General features: G+C 41.6%; 1 protein-coding gene across 1 annotated transcript in view; it reads left to right on the forward strand.

Moving 5' to 3' along the window:
• The first annotated feature begins 4,783 nt into the window (after positions 1–4,783).
• SLC5A8 (solute carrier family 5 member 8) overlaps positions 4,784–18,198 on the forward strand; it is a 56,160-nt gene continuing 42,745 nt past the window's right edge. The window contains exons 1-4 of the mRNA XM_062201996.1: positions 4,784–5,134; positions 10,739–10,804; positions 13,963–14,014; positions 17,706–17,773. Of these exons, the coding sequence (XP_062057980.1) occupies positions 4,784–5,134; positions 10,739–10,804; positions 13,963–14,014; positions 17,706–17,773 (537 nt within the window). The remainder of the gene's footprint in view (positions 5,135–10,738; positions 10,805–13,962; positions 14,015–17,705; positions 17,774–18,198) is intronic.

Consider the following 18,198-nt stretch of genomic DNA (forward strand, 5'->3'; position numbering starts at 1 on the left):
GTATATGAGCACATAAAGTGTCCAGGGCACTCACTGTGGAGGGAGCAAGGAAGAAGGCAATCTGAGGAAATGAAGTAAGATAATCAAATGGCAACCTGCGAACCCAGCATCCTGGAGATTATTAAAAGGAAAACACACTGTTTGATAAATAAATGCTGTATATTGCTTGGATGTGAAAGAGGCAGACTTTTAGAATCATGTCATGTTAATCAGCTTCTTTAAATGGGACCTTAAAATATCTTGAAAACTTCAAAGTGTTTATGTATTTGAAATATCTCAATAAAAAGGCATCCCATGAACTATAAAAAATAAAATAAAATAAATGGGAAAAGAACTTGAATAGATATTTTTCCAAAGAAGATACACAGATGCTCAATAAGCACATGAAAAAATGCTGAACATCATTAACTATTAGGGAAATGCAAATCCAAACTGTGAGATACCATCTCACACTCAGTAGGATGGCTACCAATAAAATCGGTAACAAAAGCCAGAAATTAGTTCACAACTATGTGATAAAGTGGGTAAGGAAAACATGAAGGTAAATTACTAAGAAGTGTTTGAGTCTAAAGCCAGCTTTAAAATAAAAAGTATTTCCTGGTGTGGTTTCTCTCATTTTCCCTCCAAAGTGTACATGAAAACATGGGCAAATGGGAAATTTACATTGGAAATCGGGAACAAGTCAATCTAGTCAAGAGAATTTTCTAATAATTTCTTCTGTTTTCTATTGATTTATTCAGCAAGCATTGTAAAAAATACCTATTGTGTACCAGATTGTTTTGGACTCAGGGAATATGGCAGCAAACAGTCCCTGCCTTCATGGACTTTCTATTCTGGTGGGAGGAGGCAGAACATGAACAAGCTAAGCAAAGACTTCCAGATGCTCCTTGACTTACAGTGGGCTACACACTGATAAACCCATCATTGGCTGAAAATAACATTAAGCGGAAAACACTTGTTCAAATTTCATGTTGAAGGGCTGACTGGGGGCTGTGCTCACGTCCCTGCCTAACATCATGGGAGAGTATCATACTTCACATCACTAGGAAAAGATGAACACTCAAAATTTGAAGTATGGTTTCTACTGAATGCCTACTGCTTTTGCGTTATCCTGAAGTAGAAAGATTATGGGTCAAAACATCAAACATTGGGGAATATCTTTATAATGTCAGATTGTAAAATTATGTGCAGAAAAAAACGAGGAGGCGACATTTGAGCAGACACCTGAATGAGGTAAGGGTGGGAAGTCCCGGTGATATCTGAAAGAAGATATTGTAGGTATAGGGAGCAGCATGTGCAAAGACAGAGGCTTGGGGCCGCCGGCGCTGTGGCATAGCAGCTAAAGCTGCTGCCTGCAGTGCCAGCATCCCATACGGGCGCCGGTTCGAGTCCCAGCTGCTCCACTTCCGATTCAGCTCTCTGCTATGGCCTGGGAAAGCAGTGAAGATGGCCCAAGTGCTTGGGCCCCTGCACCCGCGTGGGAGATCTGGAGGAATCTCCTGGCTCCTGGCTTTGGATTGCCGCAGATTCGGCCATTGCAGCCATTTGGGGAGTGAACGAGCGGATGGAAAACCTGTCTCTCTCTCTCTCTCTCCCTCTCTCTCTCTCTCTCCTTCTGCCTCTCTGTAACTCTGCCTTTCAAATAAATAAATAAATCTAAAAAAAAAAAAAAAAAGACAGAGGCTTGGTTTGTTCCAGGAACAGTAAAGGAGATGCTGTGACTGGAGAGGAGAACACGGGGGAAAGAAGTGGTAGAAGAAAGGTGTCTGAGGTAACATGAGGTAACGTTCCAATGGGAAATACTAGAAGACTCTAGAGGCAAAGCATTTGGCACAATGGTTAAATTGCTGCTTGGGCTGTCTGCATCCCATTTTGAAGTGCCTGGTTTGAGTCCTGGCTACTTGGCTTCTCATCCAGCTCCCTGTAATGAACATCCTGAAAGACAGAAGATGATAGTTCAGGTACTTGGGTCCCTACCACACATGTGGGCTCCTGATTTAGTATTAGTTCTGCCCCAACGGTTGCAGGTATTAGGAGAATGAACCAGCAGATGGAAAATATACTTCTGCTTCTCTGTGTGTCTCTCTGCATTTCAAATAAAATTAAAAAATTTTAAATTAAAAGAGTAAGACACTAGACACATACCTACAATTCTTTGAGGACAAAAGATTATAATCTAATTCTTTTTTCTCATGTGTGAAGACAACAGGTGTACAACTCCTACATTCAAAGGTTCAGGAAATAGAATGTTCATATATAAGTATTCTTTTGAAAATATTATGTGAAGACATACATCAGGACACTTGAAAAACCTGAAAGAACAATGCACATAGTTCATGGCAGTACATACAAGTTATAAAGCAAAGGCAAATAACTAAACAGAGGCTGTGTTTCATGGCAGTACTTACAAGCTGTAACTCACACCATCCCTGTTCTCAACCAACAGTAAAGCAGGAGACAATTATACAAACAATTATACAATGGCAGTACGTCATAGCATTAGAGGCTATTTACAAATAATCTTATTCAACTTTCTATAATTCTGTGAAATAAGAAATCATTCTTGGGGCCGGCATTGTGGCTCGATGGATTAAGCCTCTGCTACTGCTTGTGACACTCACATCCCATATTAGAGTGTGGGCTTGAGTTCTGACTGCTCAGCTTCTGATCTATCTCCTTGCTAATGTGTCTGGGTAGGCAACAGAAAATGGCCCAAGTGTTTGGGCCCCTGCCACCCACATGAGAGACTCAGATGGAGTTCTAGCCTCCTGGCATCAGCCTGGCCCAGCCCTGGCCAATGCAGCTGTCTGGGGAGTGAACTACAGGATAGAAGATCTATCTCCCTACCTCCCCACCTCTCTCTGTCACTCTGCCTTTCATAAAAATGAATAAGTCTTAAAAAGAATCACTCCCTGTCATTTTAGGTATTGGAAACTAAGACATAGAAGCAAGTACTTGCCCAAGATGTCATAGCTAATAGGTAGCAAAGTCAGGAGGCCAGGTTTCAATGTGTAAGTTTAACCTCAAGCTGTTCTGTCTTTAGCATGACTATGGGCATAACTGCTGGAGGCCTGGCTAGGTGTCCAAAAGAAGATGAATTTTGTTTAAACAACATTTTCCTATTATCTAGGGCTACTGGGCTTTCAAGAAGTTCCACAGAAATAGTCAATTCTAGAAGGGTCCTCAAGATGGATTGTTGCATGTGTTATTTTTGCAGGTTGATTTATTTTATATATATATACACATGTATAATATATAGTATCTTATATACTATACGTAAATGTGTGTGTAACATGTAGATATAAATCAAATGGAACATAATTCCAAACCACATACTTGTTTAAATCATTGAATTACTTGCACTTAGCTCCTGTTTCTCACTTTATTTCCTTCTGAAAATATTATTCAGATAGCTTTCTTCATCCATTTTGTTGAGCTAAAATTGTTTTGTTATTGTTTACCAAAGATCAACTGGAAAATTATAAACATGTATGCAAATGAAGGACTGCCTGAGATATGACGGGACCTCAAAAAGTTCATGGAAAATGGAATTAAAAGATAAGTGTATTTTTATGCGGAAGAATTTTGAAATCCATGCAGAGTTTTTTCCGCAATACCCATTTTCCATGAACGTTTTGAAGATCCTCTGCAGACTTATGGCTGAGCATATTTAACTGGGGAGGGGGATATTTCAGGATAACCTTGAGTCATTACTTTATGAGTGTGACACAGGTGTTCTTAGTAATATTTCCAGGCAAGCCACTTAAAATATATCTTGAGTGTTGATACTGGAAATGATCTAGTCTCCTGAATTCTTTCAGGAATAGTCACTTTCCTGTCCACATTTGTGTCCACCTTTATCGAGTATTTATGTTCAGACTGTACAGAGTACAGCATTGTAATTAGGAGGACAAGCTCCGAAATCAGACTTTAATTAAAAACCTTAATCTCCACCATCTCCTTGGGCAAGTGACTTAATCGCCTTGCTAAAGCAGATTCATCATTTGAAAGATGAAGATAGTTCACTCGTCAAGGGTAACAAGAATTACACTAATTAATATAAGAGGCGCCAAGATGTAGGTGTCACATCCTAAGGCTCATTCATAGCAGATATGGTGACTATTACGGCAACTATCATTCTGCAACACCATAGGGGATTAGACGTGTTTGTGGAATGAAAACGCAGGCAACCGAAAGTCTAGACATCTTCTTGCTAATCCCTTACCCGTCTAAGGGCTGTCTCAGTACATGGCACATCGTCCTCCGTGTCACCTATTAACCTGTCAAGTAAAGGAACCTCAAAACTCCAGGCGCACCTCCCTGTGAGGTCTGGGCAGTTTAACTGGAAAGCTAAAGGCGTTAACAATTGCCCTTCGACCCATTCGCCTGCTCATTTAAACGGTGCGTCCCCGCGTGTGCCGTCAAAGTTGGCGCTGAGCGCCGTGGACCTGCTAGAGTCCACTGGAGGCTCCAGTTCTCACCTGCCCAGGTGTCCCTGGCTCCCCGGCAAGCCGAGGCACCCCAACCCCGTACCTGGTGAGCGCTCGCTCAGAGGCCGGTACCCGCCACTCCCCTCCGTCACCACCACCACCTTCGCGGGGCGCCGCAACCGGCCGACGGACACCTGGAGACGCCTGTCATCTCCGCTGGGCGCCACGCCCGCCGCGCCCGCGGCGCCCGGGAATAAGAAGTGCGCGCCAGGCGGCCAAGGCCGGAGCGCGGGGCCGGGCTGCGCGCCGCGGGGCCGCGGGTTTGCGTGCGGGGCGCCGGCAAAGGCACTGCCATGGACGCGCCGAGGGACATCGGCACCTTCGTGGTGTGGGATTACCTGGTGTTCGCGGGCATGCTGCTTATCTCGGCCGCCATCGGCATCTACTACGCCTTCGCGGGGGGCGGCCAGCAGACCTCCAAGGACTTCCTGATGGGCGGCCGCAGCATGACCGCAGTACCGGTGGCGTTGTCCCTCACCGCCAGCTTCATGTCGGCCGTCACCATCCTGGGCTCCCCCTCCGAAGTCTACCGTTTTGGGGCTATGTACAGCATCTTTGCCCTCACCTACTTCTTAGTGGTCGTCATCAGCGCGGAGATCTTCCTTCCCGTGTTCTACAAACTGGGAATCACCAGCACCTACGAGGTCCAGGGGAGCTGGGCTGGGAGGTGTGTGGGTGGGAGGGGGACTCTTCTGGCTTCGGGAGCAGTTTTCTCGGAGACAGACTCTCACACCCCATGAAACTCTCTCCCTGTCCACGTTCACCACCTTCTCTTTTTGGGGGAAGTCCTGGTTTTGCTCTCTTGAGCTCAGTGACAAAAGAGACTTCCAAAGTAAACGGAGTGAATTGGAATAGGGCTTTTGAAAGGTCCAGTCTCTACAATCTTGGATTCTCATTCAAGGGGAAATATTTTTAAACTTTTTACTTTTTTTTTTTTCCCGTGGGCTGAAACATTCAAGTCTCAGCTCATCTTCTTTGAGGTCCATCAGTCCCCAGGGCACTTTCTTTTCCAGGAGTTCTGGTGAAGAATCTGCTTCCCCTTTTGAACACACCTAGAGACAGGCACCTAAATGATGTCTTTTGTCCCAGTACCTGCACTGGAAACCAGATGGTACCACATACCAGCCAGGTGACTGTGAGAGACTTACTTCACTCAACTGTTGTGCCTACTTCTTCAAATAAAGAACGTAGTCACTTCATCCTGTTGTTGGAGGGATAAATGAGACGATTCAAGGGGTACATGTTACAGAATAGTGCCTGGCACAGAAGAAGTATTGGATAAATGTTGGCCATGGTTTTTAGGGTGGTGGGAGTGGGAGTGGGAGTTGTTTGGGGACCCCTAGAAAAATTCATGGGCAGGATTCTCACTCAGCTCTGGCCTGGCTCTGCTGAGGCTCGCTCTGGGAAGATGATTAAGAAAACACCATTCTTCCAAGGCACAGTTCCCTTGGTTATAAATTTGCTTGAGTTGTCTTGCAAGAAAAGGCTTTGCAAAGATGATAAATGTTTGGCTCAGTTTAAAGAATTGTTGAATGGCAGTGTGTGGTGAGAGTGGGGTGGGGGCTAAATCCCTAAGGAGTGGTAGGGCCCAGTTCAGTGCCCTAGAGGTCTCCTTTACCCTGGTACTGACCCACGAACTCCATGGACAAGGCCAAAGAAGTTTCCTTCCCAACAGGCCATTATCCAGAGGGCTCAGCACCTCGTCTCAGCCGTCTCCTCCGTCCTCGGATTTACATGATGCTTTCTCCAATCCTTGGCTGCTTAAAGGTGGATTCCTGGTGAGGCTGGTTCACCTGGAGCTGAAGGCAGGGCCCCGTGGCACAACAAGCACTGGTGACAGATTCTGCCTGGACTCTAGTGACATCATCCAGGGAGAAGCAGCCCTGGGGCGGCATTGCCTTCCACTCACTCTGATCGCTGTGTTTGGGAGAGTTCAGTCATCATCCCATAAGTGATGGATGGAATTTCTCTGTTTGGCTCAGAGGTAACCAACTGGCTGCCTCGGGCCAAATTCCGTCCTCAGTAGTTTTTTTTTTTTTTTAACCTTATAATGTTTTGAAAAAAAAAATAGCATTTAATGATGAGGAAAAGTCAAATAAAACTCCAGAATCTGACTTCTTTTGGATGCTCAGAAGATTGTTGACTGGACATAAATCCCCTGTGGCCACAGGAACTCCAGGTTGCAACCACTGCTCTCAATCTCCATTAATTTCTATGTTGAGAGCTTATCATTGCATTTGCAGTTACTTTGTAGAGAAGTCTGTATCTGAACTTACGTCTTTATCCAAAACAGAAAATGAAAAGGGTTGAAGGGAGTTCTTGTTTTGAGGGAGATGTGAGAGAACATATTTCTTAGTAGATATAAAGAATATTCCAGCACATTAATATATGAACAGCTAGCTGATGTCAGGCATATAAAAGGGTACTTCAAAATGTTCATGGATAAAGCAAAAAAAAAAAAAAGTTTATGGGCAAATGGGATTAGAAGATAAGTTTACCATAGTACTAAATTTTTTTGAAATTCATACATACACAAAGTCTTCACAAAGCCCAGGGGAAATGTGTATGATATAAAAACTGTGAATGGATTTCAATTTTTTGGCATCAAAATAAGCTTATCTTTTGATTATATTGTCCACAATATTTTTTTGAAGCCCCCCTCCTATGGTATCTGATGGGACCTTGAGGTATTCCAGTACGTGAGCTCTGATCTGTAGTTAACGAACTCGAAAACGTGGAAAGGGTTTGAAGAATCTGGCAAGAGGACTTCAGTCCCCACAGATGAACGCTGCTCTCATAACCACTGACCCGTCCTTCTTCGGGGCTACAACATTAACTCAAGCAGAAACAGATTTCTCACAAGTTTCCAGTGATTAGCTAGAGGCTGTTAGCAGGCATTCCAGATGGTAAATGCAAAAAGCTAATGTTTGTGGAATGCTTTATAGATACCTGGCACTGGGCTGCCTGTTTTACATATGTTCTCTGACCCAACAGTCAAAACAATCCTTAAGAGGGGGGTACTGTCAGAGTCCCTTTTTGCAAAGAGACTCAGAGTCTAAGAGATTATGAAGCAATGTAGACACAGGCCTAGCAGCATACTTCGTGCCTCTCAATGCTCTGGTGAATCTGTCAAAACCCTCATCTTATACCAGTGTAGAGAGAAGGAACTGATACAGGACACGTAAAGCTGTGGGCTACTGTGGGTGGCCACAAGTTGGGGTACCAGGCAGTTGGAGCACCATACCATGTCGCTATCAACTGACTGTGGCAAAGACTTTCTTGTGGCATATTTTCTTTCATGTTTTACACTGAGAGGTGGAGCTGCTATGTAGAATAAGCAGTTCAGCACTGAGCGATGGGTACCTTGGCATTCTTGCTCACAGATGCAATCACTCCTTATTTACATTTCTTTGACTAATATTGCTAAAATTGGCTGTTCATGAGCATCTTATTTCTATTTATCACTGATTTTGAAATATAGGCCAGATAGGTGTTTAGCAATTTCCAGACCCACAGACTAACAAGAAGGATTTAATCCATCATGTCTTTAGGATTATTCTTTTTTTTTTTTTTTTGACAGGCAGAGTGGACAGTGAGAGAGAGAGAGACAGAGAGAAAGGTCTTTCTTTGCCATTGGTTCACCCTCCAATGGCCACTGAGGTTGGCACGCTGTGGCCGGCACGCTGCGGCCAGCGCACAGCGCTGATCCGAAGCCAGGAGCCAGGTGCTTCTCCTGGTCTCCCATGCGGGTGCAGGGCCCAAGGACTTGGGCCATCCTCCACTGCACTCCCGGGCCACAGCAGAGAGCTGGCCTGGAAGAGGGGCAACCAGAACAGAATCTGGTGCCCCAACCGGGACTAGAACCTGGTGTGCTGGCGCCGCAGGTGGAAGATTAGCCTAGTGAGCCACAGCGCCGGCTAGGATTATTCTGTATCCAGCTAAATCTGTGTGTTTGTACTGAGTTACTCAGACCTTACATTTTATGCAGGCATTTATTTAAATCCATACAGGTCTTAGTGCCCCTAAACTATTCAAAGTGCTGAGGGTTATAGGAGAGCTTGGTTGACCATAGGCACCTATTTTTATTCTGCAGTTTTGTCTGCAAATCCTAGTTTAGTTTTAGTTCTAAGCCTACTATATAGTTACTTGGGCTTCTGGTTAGGCCTCAAAGTTATTCAACAGCCTTCTAACTGCTGATGCGTGAGACAATGATAGATTTCTTCACTTGGTCTTGAATTATCTTAAGCTCCTAAGTTTTTTCCAGATCAGCTGATCATGGGGGGAAATTGCATATATATAAAGGGGAGTCAAGAAATTCATGGAAAAATTAAATTGAAGGATAGTTTGAATTTTCTATGAACTTTCTAGAGTTCACTCATGTATGTGTGTGTGTGTGTTTGTATATACACACTGTTGGTCTAACTGACTACATTCTTACCTTTGTCACATTTTTCTTTTAAGAGTTCTTTAGCCTCTAGTGATTTGGGTATGTGTACCTAGAAAAGGCAGACTTCTCTGTCTACTCATGGGCATTCATGTGTAATAGAGATTTACTAAAAGAATTCTAAAGAAATAACACTTCTCTGCTTCCAGGTTCTGACATTTCTCCAGTCTTCTAAAAAGCCTTCCAAAATATCCTTGAATGATATTGACACATATCATTCACTGAGATTCAAGTTTCTCAAGGCCCATGGATTTAGATACCACTAATAACTTGCTTTTGACTCAAAAGTTTACAACATTTACCCATCTGTTTTATGTCATTGAATAGTCTCCAAAACCCTGGAATTAAGAGGGGGAAAATTATTACTATGGTCTTCATTTTCAAAGGAAAAAACCTTAGATTTGGAGAGTGATTGCCTCAAGCTCATGGAATCTGGAGTGGGGCTGGGTCAAGGACTGGAACTCTTCTCCCAGTGCTCTGCAATGCTCTGTGTTCTTGTCACTCATTAGTTATTTTTGCAGGTCCAACTATGTGTCATTGCTACCTACTCACTTATTCAGTCTAAGCACATGGTTCAGATTGTTTACTCATTAATGTAGTTATGTGCACAGATTTTAGCATCAGTGGCTTTACATTTGTGTTGTGACCCTGTTAGTACTTAGGTTGCAACCTGAAGGTCTTCTGTGAGTCTCTGTGTCCTCACCTCTAACATGGGCTTGAATATAGAGTTGTTGGGATGACAATGAGCACAGTAAATACTCCAAACACATTGGCTTTGACTGTGCAACAAAAATATCAGATGTCTTTCCCTCTATTACTTAATGCCAGTTTTTTCTTCTTCCTTCTTCTCTGCTGTATGAAAAGACTATTGTTAGCCTTAAACTATTCTCTACATGTGGTCAGTTAAAGGATGTCTTGGATTCCAGCTCTGAAATTCTAACTCTGAAATATATGATGATAAATAGGACATAAGCAGGTCATTATTTTAAGGTACAACAGATTTTCAGGACATTAGAAAGAATTGGCAGGGTCATTATCTATGAATAAACTGATTTGGGTGATTTTAATTAAAAAATATATGTTGGAAGGACGTGAGGGTTGCTCATAGAATAGAGTCAAAAGCTGACTAAGCAGGCCTTGGAAAGGACAGAATGCAGGACAATGTCTTCTGCATCATCCCCATCAGAATCCATCTGCTGGGGTCATTTTCTGTCTTCATATCTTGCCTCTGAGTTCCAAATATCCATTGGCAGAAGCTGATTGGCTGACGTATGGACATATGTCTTCCTTTCCTCCTGGGTTAGAAGTCAGGGCTCTGACAATTCCATCAAACTTACCTACATCTTGAAAACGTTGATTCCCTAACTGAACCAAGAGGATTCAGGTGGTAACAACAGATTGCTCACTCTAAAAATGCAGAATATAATTCCTTTTATGTGACAATCTGTAAAAGGCACAGGTAGGAATGGAGAAGAGATCAGAGATTACTAAGGTTTGGGGATGGAAGGAGGGCTTGACCACCAAGGAGAAGCATGAGAGAGTTTTCTGAGGCACTTGCACTGTTTTGTGTCTTGATTGTCATGGGGGTTACACAAATTTATATGTGTGGCATAGTCCATTGAACTGTACTCCAAAATGAGTCAATTTTGCTGTATGCAAATAAAATAATAGTAAAATACAAATACATAATACAAATCAGTTACAAAACTGCTTTAAATCTCTAATCCTTTACTTCTTAAGATGCTGGTTATAAAAAGTGTCCAGAGGATTCACATAATAACTATTTTTACCCTTTTGGCAACAGTATTTAGAACTTCGATTCAACAAATGTGTTCGTCTCTGTGGAACAGTCCTCTTCATTGTTCAAACAGTAAGTAACTCACTATTAGTTTATCCTCTATTATCTGAAAAAAAATTTTTTTTGACAGGCAGAGCGGACAGTGAGAGACAGAGAGAGAGAGAGAAAGGTCTTCCTTTGCCGTTGGTTCACCCTCCAATGGCCACTGCGGCTGGCATGCTGTGGCCTGCACGCTGTGGCCGGCGCACTGCGGCCGGCACACCGCGCTGATCCGAAGCCAGGAGTCAGGTGCTTCCTCCTGGTCTCCCATGGGGTGCAGGACCCAAGCACTTGGGCCATCCTCCACCGCACTCCCTGGCCACAGCAGAGAGCTGGCCTGGAAGAGGGGCAACCGGGACAGAATCTGGCGCCCTGACCGGGACTAGAACCCGGTGTGCTGGCGCCACAAGGCGGAGGATTAACCTATTGAGCTGCGGTGCTGGCTATCTGAAATACTTTTAACCATGTCATCTGGGTTCTCCTTAATTGGGAAACACATGAGAGACAACAAAGAGACTGAAAATATGAGAAAGCAAAAAAGGAAATACACTTGTCACTAAATAGCATTAATGTTTAAGATAATTAAACAGTGTTTCAGCAATGCTTTGTTCCCCGGGAAAACGATTGAAGTAAGAACTAAATATTATATTGATCAAAAAACAGATATGTTGTGTTAAGAAAATATACTTTTCCCGGGGCTGGCGCTGTGGCACAGTGGGTTAAAGCCCTGGTCTGAAGTGCCAGCATCCCATATGGGCACTGGCCTAGTCCTCCTGGCTGCTCTCCTTCCAATCCAGCTCTCTGCTATGGCCTGGGATAGCAGTAGAAGATGGCCCAAGTCCTTGGGCCCCTGCACCCATGTGGGGGACCCGGAGGAAACTCCTGGCTCCTGGCTTCCGATTGGCACAGCTCCGGCCGTTGCCGCCAACTGGGGAGTGAACCATTAGATGGAAGAACTCTTTCTCTGTCTCTACCTCTCTCTGTAACTCTTTCAAATAAATAAAATAAATCTTTTAAAAAAAAGAAAATAGACTTTTCCCTTATACCATTTTCTCTGATCTTGACCAGGGTAGTAGACATTAAAGGTATTTCAGGGAGACAATAATTGTGGGGACTTTAGTAGCTGATAATAGGAATTCTTACAAAAAAGAAAACAAGTTGAATTCGTCACAGTATTTTTGAACATGTTGAATAACAGGTATGAAAATCTAATGAGGAGTTAGGAGGATGACCTGTGGTCATGTTTTGAAAGCTTCAACTCAGACAGAATAATGATTGAAAAATGACTGTATACTAATGACAAAATAATGACTAAAAAGGTAGCTTGGTTTTGCAGGAAGGGGAATTTAGCACTTTCCATTTGAAGTATTTATGGTGCGTCCATAGATCTAAACATGTAATATAATCAAACATGCAAATAGTACACGATGTAGTTTTTGCACAATATGTTTTTACAGAGAAATCATAGAATTAGTTAGTTCCTATGTGATATATTTGACTGATAAAGTTTAATGGAAATGATATTTTGAGAAAAAGTCTGCACTTATCTTACTGTTATCTGTTATACTCCAGATCAACAAATGGTTATCAAATGCATAGATGAAAAATAAGTGAAAAAATGGTGGAATATAATTTTTTTGGATTTTAGTTTTTTTTTTTTTTTAAGCATGATCTCTAGTTCTTGTAACTGTGACCTTATTTGAGAACAGTGTCTTTTTTTAAAAAATTTATTTGACAGGTAGAGTTATAGACAGTGAGAGAGAGACAGAGAGAAAAGTCTTCCTTCCATTGGTTCACTCCCCAAATGGCCGCTGCGGCCAGCACTGCACCGCACCAATCCGAAGCTAGGAGCCAGGTGCTTCCTCCTGGTCTCCCATGGGGTGCAGGGCCCAAGCACTTGGGCCATCCTCCACTGCACTCCCGGGCCACACAGAGAGCTGGACTGGAAGAGGAACAATTGGGACTAGAACTGGCATCCATATGGGATGCCGGCACCACAGGAGGAGGATTAACCAAGTGAGCCATGGCGCTGACCCCTGGATTTTAGGTTTCTAGTGCAAATTTATACGTTTGTTTAAATGATGGTCATGCAAACTTTTAAAAAACACTTCAGAAAATTACGGTTTCTCGATTACACAGTGATTAGTTTGAAGATATGATTGAAGGGCAGTTCTATTTTAAATTTATATTCTTTTAAAATGTATTTATTTGGCCGGCGCCGTGGCTCAACAGGCTAATCCTCCGCCTTGCGGCGCCGGCACACCAGGTTCTAGTCCCGGTCGGGGCACCGATCCTGTCCCGGTTGCCCCTCTTCCAGGCCAGCTCTCTGCTGTGGCCAGGGAGTGCGGTGGAGGATGGCCCAAGTGTTTGGGCTCTGCACCCCATGGGAGACCAGGATAAGCACCTGGCTCCTGCCATTGGATCAGCGCGGTGCGCCGGCCGCAGCGCGCTACTGTGGCGGCCATTGGAGGGTGAACCAACGGCAAAGGAAGACCTTTCTCTCTGTCTCTCTCTCACTGTCCACTCTGCCTGTCAAAAAAATTTAAAAAAAAAATTAAAAAAAAATTAAAATGTATTTATTTATTTGAAAAGCAAAGTGATGGTAGGGGGAGAGACAGAGAAACAAAGAGAACTTGCATCTGTTGGTTCACTCCTCAAGTACCCATAGTTGTCAGAACTGGACCAGGATAAGGCTAAGATCCAGGAACTCCGTTTGGGTTTCCCATGTGGGTGGTGGGGACTTGGGCTATCATCATCCAGGACGCTGGAGGAGGCAGGACTTGAAAGAGGCACTCATGTATGGGATGTGTATATCCCAAACTTCAACTCAACCTGCTGAGCCACAATGCCTGCCCCTCTTTCTTTCTTTTATTTTTTTTTTGATTGTTTTAGATTAGAAAAATTGATTTCAAGCTTGACTTGGTGAATCAGTGACCATTTACACAAAGTACCACATGAAAAGTCTGTATCTTTATACAAAATTGATCATGGGGGATTTTTGTAGCCTATGACCAAACCATAAGCAGAACAGTCAACCTTATTACATAACATTTTCAAGTTACAAAAGATCAAAATTTAAGTTTATTAAAGTCGTTGCTTTAATTCAGAATTGAATTTATAGAAAAAAATCAATATTTTATAATTCAAATACATAGTTCATATAATTCATCTGACTTTCTTTTCCCCTCTAGATTCTGTATACTGGAATTGTTATTTATGCCCCTGCCCTGGCTTTAAATCAAGGTACATTTTAGAGTTGCTAATAATCTAACTTACATTTGGGGGACGATTTTCAGTGAGTTTTATTCTGTCCTTGGGAGGTGGGAAAAAATGCTTCCAGTAGCCTACCTCAGCTTTACAAGGAGGGCAGAGTGGGTTCAGTGGCTACACCTGCTTCTTCGAGTTTCTGGAAGAAACATCTGTAGATTAGTAGGAGTGACCTCATTAGGTGGTGTCCAACAGCCACTCTCCAGGCCTTCGGAATAATGCCCCCTGTCATCTAAATCAGGAATGACTACACTCTGTCCTATGCAATTCTGATCAGATCTATTGTAAAGTCTGGCAGAGAGAGAAGCTTTTCTTATCCTACTTTTAATATGGTCTAAAACGGAAGGGAAAAAGGGCCATGCGATATGATATATCAGACTGCTCCTCATGACACAAGGACTGATGACTGTGATGTCCTTAGAAATATATTTATGAGGATTATGGTTTTCTTAATTTTAATTTTTAAGGAACTTATTAATATATTATATTCTCAGGGTCACAGCAAATGCATAATTACTACAACACAATTCTTGTCAATTCTCATGTTAATGTGTTAATACAAAGAGAACAGAGTCCATGTAATTCACAGGTACAATTCAAGAATATAATGGTACTTCTCTTGCTCCCTTCCTCCTTCCTTCCATCCCTCCTTTCTTCCTCTCTCTCGCTCTTTCTTATGAAGATTATGTTGATCAATAAATCACCTATACTCCTCAGATTTGGGCATTTAAGAGCAGTGTAACAGGGATACTTTATTGAGGCAAAGGTTTGTGTTAGTAATATCTTCAAATGGCTTTGGGGAAGTCCTAACTCCTTTGAAGTCTTATCAGTCGGAAGTGAGTTTATCTCTACAACTTCCTTGTAGACTGGACAAGTGGACTCTGTGATGGAAAGAATGTGGTGCAGTTCCTGGAGTTAACATAAGATGGAGAAAACCCGCTAATTCTATACTCTGATTTCTTGATTTTATGATAGATATGATGGTAATTAACACCCAAGAGTACAAACTATAACAGTATTATTACAAAGAAGAGCTCCATTGTATAATGTGCTCTTGAACTCTGAATTCAAGACTTGCTTCATTGTCAATGTTACGAACATCAGGAATGAGTCATTTCATTTCTCAAGAACTAAGCTATAAACTTCATAAGTTACCTATTGGGTTTAAGTGTAATTAAAGGTGTTAGAGTTTTAAAGTACAGTTCTGGGAGTAATCAAAACACTGGCTTCAATCTGTTAAGAAATCAAGCATTCTGTTCCTTTTTCTTATTTTTTTTTTTTAAGATTTATTTTATTTATTTGAAAGGCAAAGTTAAAGAAAAAGGAGAGAGAGAAATCTTTCATCCTCTGGTTCAGTCCCCAAATGGCTGCAATGGCCATAGCTGGGACAGACTGGAGCCAGGAACCAGGAGCTTCTTCTGGGTCTCCCACGTGGGTTCAGGGGACCAACCACTTGGGCCATCCTCTGCTGCTTTCCCAGGCTCATCAGCAGGGAGCTGAATTGTACGTGGAGCAGTGGGGCACGAACCAATTCCCACTTGGGATGCTGGCGTTGCAGGCAGCAGCTTTACCTGATATACCACAATGCCAGCTCCGTGCTTCTTTCTAATAAACTCCCCTATTATCTCTAGCAACCACTTTCTGATTTTTGTCAGCAGAAATAATTTTTTCCAGTTCTTTGGTTTTATATGAATGGAATCATATAGAGCCATTTAGTATCTAATTTCACTTGGTCAACAACATATTTTTGAGAGTCATTCAGGTTGTCACATGTACAGTCGTGTGTTCCTTTTTATTGCTCATAGTATTTCATGGTATGCATTTACCAAATTTTTTTTACCATTTTCTTCTTCATTTTATTTCATCTTCTTTGTTTCACATATACAGTTTTAAGAGCATAATGATGCTTCCCACCATATCCTCCCTCTCTTGCACACTCCCTCCTCCTTCTTATTTTTAATTTTTACAATGACATACTTTCAATTTACTTTATAATCACACACTTAGCTCTTTACTAAATAAAGAATTCAACAAGTAGTAAGTAGAAATACCACCATTTCTCAAGAGTATAGACAAGAGCTATAAACAATAATCAAATCTCAAAATGTCAGTTTCACCCATATACATTACAATTTTTTGTACTTTCTCTGTTACCACAAATCAGAGAAAACATATTTTATTTGTCTGTTTGGGACTGGCTTATTTCACTAAGCATAATGGTCTGCAGTTGCATCCATTTCATTGCCAAAGACAGGATTTTATTCTCGTTTATGGCTGAGTGCTATTCCATTGTGTACATACACCACAATTTCTTTATCCACTCGTCAGTTGATGGACATCTGGGTTGATGCTGTAGCTATCGTGAGTTGAGCTGGTTCTTTCCTGTTTGGGGCTATTATGAATTAAGACTGCTAAGAACATTCTTATACAGGTTCTGTGGTTTTGTTTGCTTTTTGATATCTATTTTCAATTATATTAAAAATATAATAAGTGCATGTAAGTATAAACTTTAACATACACCTATCCTGGTCCAGCTCAGAGTAGTTGTATGCATGACACTTAACAAAAATTGCCAACAGATTTTCCAAGTCTTTGTACCATTTTTAGCGCCCACTCCACAATATATAAAAATTCCAATCATTCCACATCCTTGCCAACACTTTATATCAATTTTTAAAAAAATATTTATTTTTATTTATTTGAAAGGAAGAGTTACACAGAAAGAGGGAAAGACACAAAGAGGATATTCCTTCCACTGGTTCACTCCCCAGATGGCCACAACAGCTGGGGCTGGGCAAAGTGTGTAAAGTTGAGAACTATAGAGGTCATAGTTTTAGAATACTGATTTCAATATTTTAACTAATAATATGGTGGCCAAAATAGTTAAGCATTTTCTTCTTTGTAGTTATTTTCTTCTTAGGTGTTTCCCAGCAGGGATGCAGGTTACAGTATTGTGTTTTCAAATCTGGTGACATTTGTCTCTGTGTGATTAGGTCACAAACTTGATGTACATCTAAGTTCAATTTATTTCATTTTGATTTTGATTTAAGGAAATTTCATTTAAAATTTGATTTTTGTAGTTATGTGGAATATATCTATGGTTCAAATGTCAAATCTATAAATTGAAATCTTTCTAGAGAAGTCTAACATATCCTAGTCTCCTCTATCTTGTTTTCTTTATCTACTAATTTTGTCTGTTTATCCTTCCATTTTTAAAAAAATCACATACATTCTGCTCCTTAGGTAATTGATTACAAACAAATTATATTGACTTTTCTTTATTTAATCCTCATCTTCCTACATCATCTTAGTAATATAGCTTTCAAGGGCTGGTAACATACAGTGTTAACTGAACCACATCTGATGGGGAAGATGGCAAGTATCTTTTGACTCCATTTAGTCTGAACAACTACCTCACAGTATTAAGTAATTTTTTAGCTTAGTTATAGCATAAATTTAATTTAGCCCATGTTGGATTTGTGCATGGTGTTTGAGGGGAGAAACTACAATCATGTCCATGTAACTTATCAAATACAGTTTTAAACTCCACTTGAGCTCTAAGTTTAGACAGGTGAGTATAGATAGAGGTGGGTGCCCAATAAATGGTAGACATTCACCTCTCACTAATTTTTGAGACATATTTTCATTATGCATTCTCCTTCTACAGTTACGGGATTTGATCTGTGGGGTGCAGTTGTAGCAACAGGGATGGTCTGCACATTCTACTGCACTCTGGTATGTCAAGTTCGTTATTTCCCCTTTTATTCCCCTCAATTGCTTTGCAAGGTTGCGGCTCCCATTAGTTATGTGCTACAGACTTGGTTCTTCACAGCTACTCTCCTACTCCTGAGCTGCCACAATATTAGCTTTTTGGACAAAATATTTGGTCTAAGGTAGATTCTGATCCTTTGTAGAATATGGATTGAAATTGATGTTTTTTTCTTTGTAGTGGTCCTTAGTCCTGTATCCTGACTCACCCTAACCGGATTTTTTTTTTTTTAAGATTTTATTTACTTGAGAGGTAAAGTTACAGACAGAGGGAATGACAGAGAAATAGGTCTTCCATTCCCCAAAGCTGAGCCAATCCAAAGTCAGGGGCCAGAAGCTTCTCTCAGGTCTCTCACGTGGGTGCAGGGGCCCAAGCACTTTGTCTATCTTCT

Source organism: Lepus europaeus, chromosome 10 (genome assembly GCF_033115175.1).
Source record: "Lepus europaeus isolate LE1 chromosome 10, mLepTim1.pri, whole genome shotgun sequence".
In the NCBI taxonomy this organism is placed as follows: Eukaryota; Metazoa; Chordata; class Mammalia; order Lagomorpha; family Leporidae; genus Lepus; species Lepus europaeus.